We start from the raw sequence: 14,337 nt of genomic DNA, 5'->3' as shown, positions 1-14,337 counted from the left end.
CACACCATAGTGGGAGGTGTCTGTGTGGAACCTTCCCAACATCCCTCTCCTCCTGCCAGTCTGACCCCAGAGCTGGTTGCTCAGTCCAAATCCTCCCTGAAGCCTGCGGGGCCTGAACCCAGTCCAACCTGATCCTGGGAGCAAATCAGCATTTGTGGTAAGACTCCTTCATCATCATACAGGGATGAAGACTTCCACAAATAAGTTCTTGTGATCACACAAGTTCGAAGGCTTTTAAATGCTGTAGAGTTCTGCTAATTTGAGACAAGTTAAAACATGTTATAATAAGAATTCATGAAACAGTAACTAAATTAAAATTTTCCAGAAGAAGTTCACACTTTATTAAAAGAGGCCAGTGAGAATTATCATATATTTTTCTGGAAGGAGATTTTTCAAAAGTTTAAAAGATTTTTTAAAACCTAACTCGTGTAGCTCAATAATGTTTTTTTTTTTTGAAAACTCATACCACCTTTAACTGAAGTCCAGACACAGATAGATATTTATGCTAAATAAAGCAGTTTTTCTGGATGCTTATAAAGAAACTACAGTTTATTGTCTAATTTGGAGATAAAGGGGCAAGCCATTTGTGTATATAATTTAAATCCATGATGTCAAGTTTAGTTCTCCTGTAGTATTTCAAGAATTCTAGGGTTCAAAAAATTACAAAAATTACAATACAAAAATTGTACAGTTAAAATAAGTAAAACATATAGTGAGTCTAGAAGGGCATCTAGTTGACTAGTTAAAGTTATTTTATTGTCCTTTTTAGATGAATAAGTAATGAATACAGTCAATGTTAACTGGTGTGACCAAGTCATTGTCGTGGCAAAAATACTATTTCCAAGCACTGTTCAGGTGAAATCACTCAATCAGGGATATTCATATATTGTGCACAATACAGAGAGCTTGTAGGACAATCAGTAATGAAGCAGGTCTGGATGAAAAGCTCTGTCAGGCAGAGACAACACATGAGTTTTATACCAAAGATAAAGAATTAACAACAAGGGTGAGACACTCTGGTTCTGATGCAGCTGTAGAAAACAACTTCCAACCTTCTACATGTAACCCAAATAGTTCTTTTGGTGAGAGTTCACAATCATTCATATAACATGATTAGCAGATGTGACCTTAATGTCATTTTTCCATCACATTATCAACCAATTGGGCTAATTATTCAGAGTGTGTTTAAAAGTCTTGCTAATACTATAAATGCAGAACTTTGTAGCAAATTTAAGTTCTGTATCGAGTCAACTTGTACATCAACGTGTTAAAATTGTGTGACTGAAAGTTAAACTAGTAGAGAAAAAGAATACATTATTATGGTAAAGGTATTGAATAAATACATTAAGGACTTGGCATATTTTTTCCCTCCAGTCTGACCAGTGAGGTTTTGAACATCCAGACCGTGTGACTGTGGTACAAACATGAAGGCGCTGCCTACATTGAGTGCATGAAATGTTTCTGTACGACACAGGCTGTGGCTCAGATGCGATCCCAGCATGCAAGAAGAGAAGGTGAAGTTTTCCTGACAGTCGGATCAGTAATCGCTCATCACCATCTGACATTCTGCCTCAACAATCAGGCAGGACAGTCATGTAGTTTACTAATGAACAATGTTTGAACCAAACATCCCCTCGACACACCATCCATCCATCACACACACAGATATGTGAGCATCCTGCTTTTGCTGGGCTGCTGGAGGTGTTTCCAGCTCTTTGATGAGTTTCTGGCTGCAGCGCTCAGCCTCCCTGCTGAATGTGTGGCTGCTTCTCCTCCTTACTCCTCCTCTTTGTCTTTCCCCCTTGTCAACACAATCCCTCCATCCATCCGTCCTGAGGCAGGGGCTCGGCAGGGGCCAATCCGCCCCTCAAAGCGTCCTCTGGGTGCTCACACACTTGTCTTTGGGCAGCAGTGAAGACCTTTGATTTATTACATTCGTTCTCCAAACTCACAGCTTGGATCTGTGTTCTCAGCGGGTTCAAAACTTTACTGTCACATGAAGGGGCAAACTAAACACCAGAAACCAAAAAGTGAATATAAACTTAAAACAAGGTGACAGTGCTGCAAGATTCGGAAGTTAATACTCACCAATAGGTTGTCTTTTTATTTTGCGTTGCCGTTTAAAGCATGTGTAGGATGCTCTACTTGTTTACTGATTTGTTTTGATGATGTTCTACACAAAACATCAAACATTTAGATGTCATCAGATGGAACAATTTGATGTTGATGTCAATTTATTTATAAAGCACTTGAAAAACAGCTATTAACTGCACCAAAGAATGCTGTACAGTATTCTTGAAACCGCAGATAAAAACACATAGAAATAAAACACAATCAATTAAACAGACGGGACAGGTTGGTTACAATGTCAAGCCTTATGTAAATACCAAAAAATGAAAATGCGTTTTAATGACTTATTTGAAGTGTTCAAGACTATGGGCAGATCTAATATTGAAGGATAAGTTATTCTGCACATTAGGAGCAGTGGCAGCAAATGTTCTGTCTAATATTAGAAGATATTTACTTGTAAATAAGTTTTAACAGTCAAATAGCTCAAAAATGACCACAAAAGGAGTTAGATGAAAAGGGTTTAAAATAAAATTAAGAGCTGAAAATGATGGTAAAGGACAGTCAAAGCTGAGTTGGTGTTATTATGATGTCAGGTAATTTAAAGTTTGATTGATGTGATTCAAAACATATAGGAGCTCTGAAACAGTTTGCACACACTCATTGAATTTTCTGTTTTCTACTGGCTTTTACTGACTGTCCTGCTTTTCCTTCAGCAGTGGAGTCTTGTCCTGTTGGTGTGCACAAAGGTAACTGAAGTTGGGTGCAGTATTTATTGTTTTCTTGGGAAAAACTGTATATGCTAGTTTCATGTTTTCCTAAAACTCTCTGCCAATGTTCCTTGGCTATTGGACAACTCTTTTGACTCCAGCAAAGGAAGAAGTGACCCAACCTGGTTTATGGTAAAATGATGTTTGTTCTATTTGACTGTAGCTTCAACAGTGTTCACTGGAGTGTCCAGAAATGTAGATATGCAGCTGGAGAAATTTCCAGTAGCATATTTAGACTTTTTTTTCCCTGTGAAGGTCTCTGACTGCTACTTTATCATTTTTGTTTCAATTTTGAGGGAAAACAATATTTTGAGCAGGAAAAATGAAAGATTACTTTTACAAAAACTTTCCAGAAATCATGATGACGTGCAGCCACTAAGATGTGACTCAGGTTAACCCAGAGGCCTGCTGTTCTGCAGGACATTAAACCATCAACCTGGAACGACGAAGCTGACTCCTTCTCTTCCTGCTGGCCTGCTTGTTGGAGTAACACCTGGCCAATCATTAACCAGAAAAATAAGGAGTGAAGAAGAAGGGCAGGAATCCCTGCAGACACCTTGTTGCTTTGCCAACCTTCAAGAAACAGCTGACAGGAGAGGAAGTTAGAGAAGAGCAGAGCTACAGCTGATTTAAGTTTGTACCGAGCTAAAGATTGAGCTGGACAGAGCCTGACTGTCAGAGAGCTGTAAAGACCCTTAAAGGGTTAACAGTTTCAAAGGGAAGAAGTGTTTTATCTTAAGGATTAAGATCTGATTTTAATCCAGCTGCCTCTGATCATTGATACTGCAGCAGCAGAGTGCATGATGGATTTTAGTGCTCAGATTGGGTCATCATTTGAGGTTGTTCAAATTAATTGTTAATTTATGAAAAAATAACTCATGGGTTTAGTCTTAATTTATGTTAAACCTTCATGAGTTCCTTTTGCTATAAGTAAAAACATAAATTGATTGATCAAAACTAATCCAGCATGGATTGTAAAATTATACAGTGATTAGATTTTAATACAGAATTTGGATCTGAATTTTTTTTTTTATTTCTCTCCTAAAGGGGTCTTTTGTAGGCTCTAGTGTCCGTTATATGAAAGTAGGTTGACAGGAAAGGGGGAAGGAGAAGGATGTGGCAAATGTCGCCGGGTCCGGGAATCGAACCTGCGACTGCCGTGTTGAGGACTCGAGGACTCCAAACGTGGGTCGTGCTAGCCCTTACCCCACCACAGCATGCTCAGATCTGAATTTTTAAACCTGAGCCTAGTATTGTGTATTGTCTCATCTCATGAGCTTGTTATATTCATGTTCTGTCTTTTCGTAAATATTAACAGAAAATATTCAGCCTATTCCTATTTTTACATAAAAGCAGTGCAAACTAGTTTTTTCTACTTTTATTCTGGTTCAAGATGTTTATTTAAATACATATTTATTTTTTTATAGAATAATTGTTCCTGCTCTGGTAAGCTCTTATTTATTTTTTCTGCTGTTCTTTTGATGCTATTTTCTTTGTATGGAAATAAGTTGGAATCAGATGAACAGTCTGGTTTTTACTGATGGGACCTAGACTCTATTTTTGCCCTCAGAGTTGTTCATTCAGCCATGAACACAGATATTTAACTTATAATAATTTAGAACTTGCAAGTCAAACTCTATCTTCAGATGTGTTTACTTGCAAGTGTTTTGATATTTTGGCATGAGAAAAGGAGAAGTGTGTGACAAACAACGTTCTGATTTCCACTGACTTTAAAATCTTCTTATTTAATGATTCTGGAAGTCAAACTGAGGATGAATATTGGTAGAAAACTTTATCGTTTCTATGCTCAACAACGGAGGAAACAACATGATGTTCAGGAACAAAGCTCTTGTTACGACTGCAGGCCAACTGTTCCTAAGCAACAAACACATCTTTTTTTGTGCAAGTGTGTATGTAGGTGTTGGTATGTTTTCAGTCTGAGCTCATGGTTTCTATCCATGTTAGTGAGGGATGTTACTCATTCCTCATGTGTTATTTGGAAACAGAAACCAGCATAAGTGAGGTTGGATTCAGTCCAACTGAGGAAATTGGAATGTAAATGATCTGATGGAAAAAAAAAACTGGGATTTCACATATCATAGAGACAAATCTGCAAAGAGTTTACCCAGTTTTCCCAATTTGATCTTCTCCTGAGAAGGACGTTATCCAGGTCGTCATAAATCCTAACACCCAACAAATGATCTAATACTGACACCTAGTGGTGCAAGAGGGTCATTAAACCGGCTGAGTTTCAGCTCTCTGAACATGCAGCCTTTTTTGATTATTGGAAATAAAATGGTTAAAAGAAATACATTCAGGTCTGATTAGTGTGAAGAATTGTAAAGTGCAAAGAAAAGTTTAATGCTTAAACGTGTTTTGAGATTTTTACTTATTTAGATGGTTCAAGCTTGGACTAAATGTTTATATTAGCATTACAAGGAGCTCAAGAAGAATGTTAAAATCAAGTGGCTTCCCCTAGTGGACACATAGAATAAATCTGGTCAATTCAAACATTAAATTCGTTTCATCAGTTACGTCTGAAGAAGGGACACATCTAAAACATCCATTACACTGTATAGATATCGGCAGGAGGAAGGTGAGAGAAACCTTTCAGACCATTTCTTTTTCAGGGATGTCCTTTTTTTTTAATCAAGATAATAGAAGATAATATTAAGCAATTTCCCCTTGGGGATCAATAAGGTATATTCTATTCTATTCACACAGGTTCTGTGGCAACAGAACAAGCCCTTATCACCACGTCTCCACCACAGTGCTTGGCAGTTTGGCAGTTAGTATCAGGTGTTTGCTGTGACACGCCAAACATTTTAAAGGTGCTGAATTGGCTCACTGGCTGTAATGACCATACATTACCTCAGTAAAGGTAATGTATGGTGTGTTGCTTACAACAAACACTTATTTTATAGGAACAAGTTGATGACAGAGACTCATGAAGCTGTTCAAACATTGTGCCAACATATTTATTACAGAAAGTGAATTGCTCTTTTCTCTTCATGTTGTGTTATTTGTCACAGTGTTTCTCTCTAATTTCCCTGCGTAGCGATTATGTTCAATGAAATTATTTGGGCTTCTGATACGGCTAATTATGAATACTTTGGAGCTGTGAGTGGAAACTCCAGAGACCTGCAAATTAGCTGCCTTTTGTACCGTTTCTCCGTCCCAGATATCTACAGCCAAATCCGAGCAGCTATGACTGGAGCGTTGTTGCTCCTGAGTTCATTAAACAAATTAACTTTCTAATGAGCTTCTGGATTCATGCACACATTGAAATGGTTGTTTTGTAGTCACGGCCAGTACTCAGGAGTCCAAACACTGCTCACATCCGATGAGAGAAAAACACTGCGACTCAACCAGGTTTCCCTCAACAAATAAATGTTCAGTTTAATCAAACAGCGCAGGAAAACCACAGTTCTCAGATGAGTCCTCACCACACGGGGGGTGGTCATGCGGGTTGTTCCGGAACAGGAACTCCGCCTGGAACGAGACACACCAAAATGCATCATGGAGCAGAAATAAACCTCATTTTGCTTTTTCACCTTTCAATTACAAAGATTATTTGCTCTCCTTTTCACTTCAGCTACCCTGTCAAATTCCTCAAATAATTAATGTTTTCTGACTTTCCAGGTTTTTTTTGTATCATTTTGAAAACAGCCACTGACACTCTGCAACTGTAGAAGTTTAATTTCCCTGATGCCGTACCATGTATTATTTTTCTTCCTAATCAAGTGCAAGTAACACAGGAAAAGTGATCCTGAGACAGACACTGCAGAAAAAGTCTGAAAGAAGATGAACCCAGTTTGATCAACATGTATGAACTGCGGAAGTGTTAGTGTAGAGCTTGATATAAACAAGATTCTGAGTTTTCTGTTACTGAGTGAAGCTCTGTAACACTCATTTTGTTTTTCATCACCCAGATGTGCATTTATGTCCTCAGTAACTCTCTAAAGAGTTTCACCTGGTCCTAAATCAGAAGTAAAGAAGGACCAGACGTCCAAAACCCATAAGAAAAAACTTTTATTTTAATGTGTCCTTAGTGGTGGCATAATCAGTGCCTTCCTCTGATTCCAGATGTGTCTTTAAGCCAAAGACATGAGTACTAGGTAAGCAGGTTTTATGACTCATGAAAACGACGACAGCAGATATTGCACCCAAATAGGTCGTTTTACTTAACCTGAGAGTATTTAGGAAAACGCTGATAGTTTCTCTTGTGTTTCATAATCATTGAAAAAATAATTTCTCTTCCAATTCTCCACTCTTAGATTATAAAAATATAAGTCTCAGTTAGAACATTAGAATAAGACTCCTCTTGGCATCTGAAAGTCAGATGAACAACTCTGAAGCTTTCAACCAGCTTACTTACAGAAAGGAGCTTTTGTCTTTTAGACTGACTCAACCTCAAAGATAATGTGCAGCTGAGAAGAATTGTACATACTGTAGACAAATATATCTTCCTTCTTTTTTCTTACCAGTTGGAAATTGAAATCTAATGGGGGAAAATATCTCCCATTAGATTTAATTTTTTCCCTACAATCTTGCCCATGCTCATTTTCCGTGTTGATTCTCTTATATCAGCAGACGTTCAGAAAAGTGACTGACTTGAAGCCGAGCAGTACCAGGAAGTCCAGGGGCTCAGCCGGCTGAATTCTGCAGCACTCGATCAAACCCTTTCCCAGCGTTGGCATGACGTTCTTCATCAGATAGCTTCTCATCTGTTTAGTCAGGATGTCCAAGTGCAGCTCCTCCAGCATCCTTGATGCCTCTGATCTCTGAGTCTGAAACACAAACATCGGACTGGAGGTGTTTAAGGGCTCTGAAGGTTGACAGTCGGCAGACGTAGGGTGACAATCAGGACGTTTCTAAGTAATGTGGAGGTATTAAGTTGTTCACATTACAACTGTCTGACATTTACATATGATGCTTCTCATGTGCACCACATAGACCATCAGGCAGGAAGCAGTTTGATTTCTTCTTGATGAATCATGTCCACCTACCCACTCCTCCCAGCGTGCAGCCCTGATCCTGGTCTCTTCCTCCTCTTTTTGCTCCTCCACAGCCCTCTCCTCTGCCTCTTTCTTCAACCTCTCTTCTGCTATTCTCCTGTTCTCCTCCTCAACTTCCTGAGGGCTGGGACTGTACGTTCTAGGGGGGCCCAACGTGGTGAAAATCTTATGCATCAGGAGCGAGGTGGCGGGTTCTTCGCCATTGGTGGCCTCTGAAACATAAGGAAATGAACTGAACAGAATCCTTCCTTTAGTCACCCACACAAGATTAGGGATGCACCGATCCACTTTGTTTCACACCCAATACCGATATTTGAGGTTTAGTACTGTCTGATAGCAATCCGATACAGAAAAACAGTGCAGGATTGGCTGAAGATGTTTCTTTTAAAACTGACATAAATGTACTAAATTACACATTTATTTTATAACTGTGCACCAGTACAGCATATTTAAATACACCAGTAGCTTCATAAGCTTGGTAAAACATGTAAAAACAACTTTAATTTGTTCAGTTGGTACAATTAGGAGTATAACAGCCAATGTGAAATAAATAAATTGACAAAAACAATAGGTTGACTATGTTAGTCAAACATGTAAAGATAAACTGCAACAAACTTTTTTTTCTAATGGTTCAAAAGGGGCAAATTGTACATTAAATAAAGCATGACATCACTGTGATGGCTGCAGTTACAGCCACACCAAATGTGGTAATATTCACTCTCACCACACGCAATAAGTTCATTTCACTTATATTTGGATTTCTTTAAGTTTAGGATTTAATTTACAGAATAACTGGGTTTTTTTTAGAAAGCAACACATCACAGTGTATTCTAGAATAAGTGCGCACATTTTAGTTTATATTGTTGTGTTTTGCTTGATTTAATCTTTGTTTTGTTTCTGAGTTTAAGTGCTGGCTGCCCAATCCTTAGGAGAGCAGAGAGGTGGAGAAGGGGTGAAGCAAGCCAGCTGAGACTGCAAATTGGTTCACACCATTACTCATCATCCAGAGGGGGGGAATGGGATTTGCTATGTTAGTTTCAGTTAGGTTTCTGTGTATTTTCCCCTTTGTGTTTTGTATGTGGCCTGATCAGCCAGTATTTAAGTCCCTTTTTGTCTCTGTTTGGGAGGTCTGTTTTTTGAGTTAGTCTGAGTTGATGTCTGTTACTTTGACCTCTTTTATGGGCCCAAATTTTGTCATTTTTTCTATTATTTACCCAAGTTTTGTTTTGGGTTAAATAAAAAACAATTATTTTTGACTTTGAACCGGTGCCTGGCTGTTCCTTAACTGCTCGGTCCATCACAATCACTCAGAGCACAAAGTGTGGAAATAGACTGAATAGATCTGACCTTATGAATGGGGCTCATTGTCACCAATACCCGATCAAGAATTTTGTTCAGTATCGGAACTGATACAAATATAAATATAGGATCGTGCATCTCTACACAGAAAGTTGTCCTCCATCATATTACCCAAGAGCACAGTGCTGATATCCAGCTCCTCAAAATAGTTGAGAACCGATTTTTCCTCCTGGGTGTTATCTCTGTAGATGGCCAGCCGGCTTAGGAACTTCTCCGGCTCGTAGCCGAGGTCTTGTACTGTTTCCTCGGGGAGGTTGATCACTCGGTCTGTCAGGAAGGAGTCGGTGGCGTCCAGGACCAACACAAACTCTGCAGCCAAAACAAGGAGCTCCATGTTAATCCAGGGTCATCTGACAAAATAAACCAATGATGATGGAGCAAATGTACCTGGTGTGAACTTGTCAGAGAAATCCTCCTGCTCGTCTGAAGATGAAGAAATTCTTTATTCTTTATTTGTTGTACATGTGCAGGGCCTTGACCAAGTATTCATATCCACTGAGTGCAACCACATTGTCTAATTAGTAAATGGAGTCAATTTGAGTGGGATTCTGTCTTATAAATCTAACTGCTTTGTGAGGGCCTCAGAGGTTTGTTAGAGAACAAATAGCAACATCAAGACCAGGGCCGTATTTAGAAGAATAACAGCCTCTGAGCTGGAGCCAGTTTTGGTGCCCTATCCCCAGAGAAAAAAAATCAGTGTTTTTTTTTTTACCCTCAAGAATTTTTTGGACTTTATTTCACAGTAGACTGACAGGAAAGAGGGTTGCGAGTGAGGGGGAAGACATGCAGCAAAGAACAACGAGCCGAGACTCAAACCCGTGCCAGCTGGACTGAGGCCTCTGTACATGGGTCGCATGCAAAATGAGTGAAAATCTCAACCAGGAGATGTACAAAACTGGTAGAGACAAATACCACCTTACAAGTTTTCATTTGTAGCTCCTGCAAAAAATGAAATTATTGCATTTATTGCTTCCTAAACAGAATGGAAAATGATGCACTTCTTTACCCATCATAAAATTCAAATTAAATCTGAGTTTTCTAAATAAGACCAAATGTGAAAAAGTTCAAGGGATATGAATATTTTGCAAGGCGCTGTAAAGATGCATGTGGAGGTAGCACGTCCTTCTTACCTTCAAACAGGTCCTCGGCTTGCTTATACGTGCTGGGAAAAGCATCAAGGACATAACCCTGGTTTTTGCATTGGTTGGACGTCATTTTGTCCCTCAACATCTTGAGCTGCTCCTCTGAAACATCTGGGAGATAAAAGGAGAGGTACGGCACACCATCTCTTGTTTCTTATTGGGCAAAATATTACTGTCCTCAGATTTGTGTAAAAAGGAATAAGATCTCTGCTAAGAAATGATTTTTCTTGGTAGGCTTTGTATTTTACTTTTTTCAGCTGTTGCGTTACATGTACTGTTTGGAAAAACCATATAAGGATTGTATTTGTGTAGGTCACAGATACGCATTTTTTTAAGTTAGAAAATCTTTATGTGTTATTATCTCATGTTATAATGTGAAAACCTGCAGCAAGTGTGGCCTACGACTTGTTTTTTCTCTCTTCAAAGTTTGCACTTGGGTGCAACTTATATTTAGGTGGTTCAATTGCCCGTAATATACAGTAAAAAAAAAAAAAGTCAGGAAAAATCTTAGTGCTGGATTAAAGCACCTCAAATTATTCTAGTTCTGGAAAAAAACATCTAAACAATTCATTATTTCCCAGCACTAATCTCCCATTTAAATCAGAAAATAAGCACTTTATAAACATGGCTTTTTGGAACACAATGAGCCATAAATCAGTTTTACCACACTTGACTAAAAAAGCAAATGAGATCATTAAGCAGAAAGCTCGAACCTTCACTATCTATAGACTCATTCAGGCTGTTGAGCAGCTCTTGAGCCTCTGCTGCGACTTCCTCAGCATCCGGATCTGGGTTCTTCACAATGCCTTCCTGATCAAGAATACAAACATAGTTCAAACATGATCAGCTTTAATTGAAAATAACGGTGAGGTATAGCGGCTCACCAGTTCGGCCATGGCCTTATAGATGGTATCCCTCACAGTAATGTGATGGAGTTTGTAGTGCTTACAGATCTGTAAAGACAAGGTAGTCTTCCCCACTGCGGGAGGACCCAGGAGGCACACCCGGAGAGGCTGCGAAAAACACACAACGAAGTCGTCAAGCACAGCTCCATCACAGAAACACTATGTGAGGTTGAATCTGCACATCGAGCCCACCAGAAGCCCTCGAGACAGTCGATACTCCTCCACCACCAGGTCCACATTTTCCACCAGACCACCCTCACAATGCCAGTAGACGGAGAGCAGGTTTTCAACATTTACTGCTTCCATCCGAAGGTTGACTTGGAGGGAATCAATCTCCATCAACTGTCAGGTAGAAAAGAGCCGTCAGGAATGATTTCTAACATCCAGAGAGCAGCAGAACTCCTCCTGGGAGGGGCTCTGTGTCTACGTTTAATCCAAGCTTCTTTTTCTGATGTTAAAATAACTTACAGTTAACTCTTGGTTGAGGTAGATGTCCTCAAAAGGCCTGTTCACTGTTTTAGCAGGTCCCAATGCAGTGGCAATAACCTTCACAGATCATCAGCAAACACAAGTTGGTTTCTTAAGCTGTTCACTTGGATCAGTTCTGGATTGTTTCTCACCTTCACCAACTGCTCCAAGGTGTTGTGTGACAAGTCCACAGCTAGCAGGTAGTAGGGTCTGGGCTGATATTCGATTACATTCTGGACCACGCTGCAACACAAAGGAAACTCACAAGTCATCAAAATGACGGCTATCAGGAGACCTGCCTGTCTGTCCACATCCGTTTAGAAGAATTACCTGGCCAGATCGGTGACGTGGATGGTGGGAATGTTGTTCTTTCCATGTCCATATATGGATATTTCAGATGCCTCTCCCAGCCACGATTCCTAAAAGCATACAGAATTTCACAGATTAAGTCAAATAAATCAACATTTGCAACTCTGGTTTTGTCTTAATTTAATTTATCTGGATTGTGTTTAAATTCCAGCTGAGAAGTTTTTAACAGTAACCAGGAGGGGGCATTGTTCACTCAGTAGACTGAAAGTATGTCTGAGTTAAAACAGTGCAGAGTTGTGTTTTCCTTTGTGATGGGACCTTGAAGAAGAAGTGAAAGATCCCTTCCCCCATTCCGTACTGCAGGCCGGATGCCACCACATAGGTGGAGAAGATCTCTCTGTTCTGTAAACAGAACCCGCCCAACACCATCAGTCTCACTCATCTTCTGGAAAGAGAACCAGAACCTTACAGATGAAATGGGAACTCACAGATTTGCCGGCTTTCACCACTATCTTCTCCAGGTCAATGTGCTTTTTGAAGTTAGGATGAGCTCTTCTGCAGTAGAAAATCTCATCAGTGAAGGGAAGCTCTGGGTCTTCCTGGGATGGAAAAAAAAACAGAGACAAGATTCTGCAGGATAATTACATCCAGATTAGATTAAATATTTAAGCAGGAATAGAGGCAAAGCATAATTAAAAGTGACTGACTGGATCCAATGGTATGCTGGCAGCCCACGTCATCACAGTGGAGATGAGGATAAAGATCTTCAGACTGGTAAAATGTTCTTTTTGATCATGGAGGGCTGTGAATGAAACACAAGAATGACTCCTGCTGGATTTATTGATTATTGCATCAGTTATCGTATATTAAACTTCGTAGAACAAGAATCTTTATTTGATTTTATTTTTTTAGATTTAAACTTGAATGGATGCTGGAGATGTTGGACATCAAGTGTGCTGGAGAGATGGGAAATAGAGAGAAAGGGACAAGAAAAAACATTTCAATTTAGAGACAGTTTTGCTTATAAGAAATGTTGGGAAAACAGTAACGTGGTCACAGAAAGGAAAATTTTTACATTGCAATTAAATTATTGGAAGAAGTTGCTCTGTCCCACAGCAAGAACTCTGATATTTACCCTTTATCATCAAAATGTTGTAATAATTACTGTGTTAAAATTACATTCGTGACACAGCATCACTGTAAATGAAAGGTTACCTTTAACAGCCCAGGAAGCTTCCTCCACCTGATCGGCATCCTGACTAATATTGTAGATGATAACTTGACACTCCATCAGATTTGACAGCAGTTCTTCCTTTTTAGGATGCTTCAGAAAGACCCAATATAATCAGAATCAGTCAGTGAGGTTCTACCTCATGAAACCATCTGACGGGACAGTTTTGGATCAGATCACTTACACAGTATTCCTCCAAGATGTGTGGTGGGGGCTCATCAGACAGATTAGAGACAGTTCCAACCATCTGAAAGGCGTGATTGTGGTGGACCTCCTCCCCTTCCTCCTCCTGCTCCTCCTCTTCATCCATGACCCTTAGAACGACCTTACTTAGGAACTATACAACAGGCAATCATAGACAGAAGAACAGATCCTCACTATTTTTGAACTATTTTAAAATACGCTTTAATCCTCCTGAATACAAAAAAATAATTAAGACATTCAAGTCAAACGGTCTTCTTTTCACCAAATACTTTTTTTTGCTCTTGAGTCACTTTGTTATACTTGAGTAACATTATTTTAAACAAGGGCTATTTTTATTTTAGAAACACTTCCCTGACTCGTATTTCTGTTTTTGAAGATTTTAAATTATCTCCAGACCAGATCTAAAATTATCTATTACATATAAAGCCAATTTGTCAAAATTGGCAGAACGTAAACTTTAGTGCCTTATTCGGAGAAAAAAACAGGTTTCCAAGGCGCCGTCGACACTCACAATATGGCGGACAAGCTCACGTATGACTTCTGCTAAAACAAAGGCAAGCGGCGTTTAATCTTCCGTGAACATAAAATAAAGAGAAACAGACAACATCTGTCAGTGTTTCAATACCTTGGCGATGTTCCTGGAGGAATACGAGTCGATGTTGTTGATAAAGACCCGTTTAGAAGTCGCTCTGCGCTTATGCGGCATATTACTTTATAAAGTCGACGTTTGACTATTACCATGGCGACGAAGCGTACGTTAGTGAACACGCTAACTAGCGTAGTACGTTTGGGACTTAGGACTCTTTGAAAGGAACCGAAGCTCATGGATCCGTTTACGTTAAAAAGACGTTCAAATGATCCATT

The 14,337-nt window shown here is 39.4% G+C and overlaps 1 protein-coding gene across 1 annotated transcript; it reads right to left on the bottom strand.

Annotated features, from left to right (window-relative positions):
• Positions 1 to 6,138: 6,138 nt before the first annotated feature.
• Positions 6,139 to 14,179, bottom strand: ak7 (adenylate kinase 7). The gene is made up of 18 exons (XM_005797792.3): positions 14,099 to 14,179; positions 13,454 to 13,606; positions 13,254 to 13,362; positions 12,746 to 12,840; positions 12,527 to 12,637; positions 12,357 to 12,440; positions 12,060 to 12,148; positions 11,882 to 11,972; positions 11,730 to 11,807; positions 11,454 to 11,603; positions 11,241 to 11,369; positions 11,070 to 11,166; positions 10,345 to 10,467; positions 9,602 to 9,637; positions 9,326 to 9,523; positions 7,847 to 8,067; positions 7,469 to 7,627; positions 6,139 to 6,329 (listed from the first exon to the last, which is right to left on the bottom strand). Exons 1-18 carry the CDS (start codon positions 14,177 to 14,179, stop codon positions 6,237 to 6,239), a joined length of 2,097 nt encoding a protein of 698 aa, XP_005797849.1. The 3' UTR covers positions 6,139 to 6,236.
• Positions 14,180 to 14,337: the final 158 nt, after the last annotated feature.

Source organism: Xiphophorus maculatus, chromosome 19 (genome assembly GCF_002775205.1).
Source record: "Xiphophorus maculatus strain JP 163 A chromosome 19, X_maculatus-5.0-male, whole genome shotgun sequence".
Classification (NCBI taxonomy): domain Eukaryota; kingdom Metazoa; phylum Chordata; class Actinopteri; order Cyprinodontiformes; family Poeciliidae; genus Xiphophorus; species Xiphophorus maculatus.
This window is presented reverse-complemented; position numbering and strand designations above follow the sequence as displayed.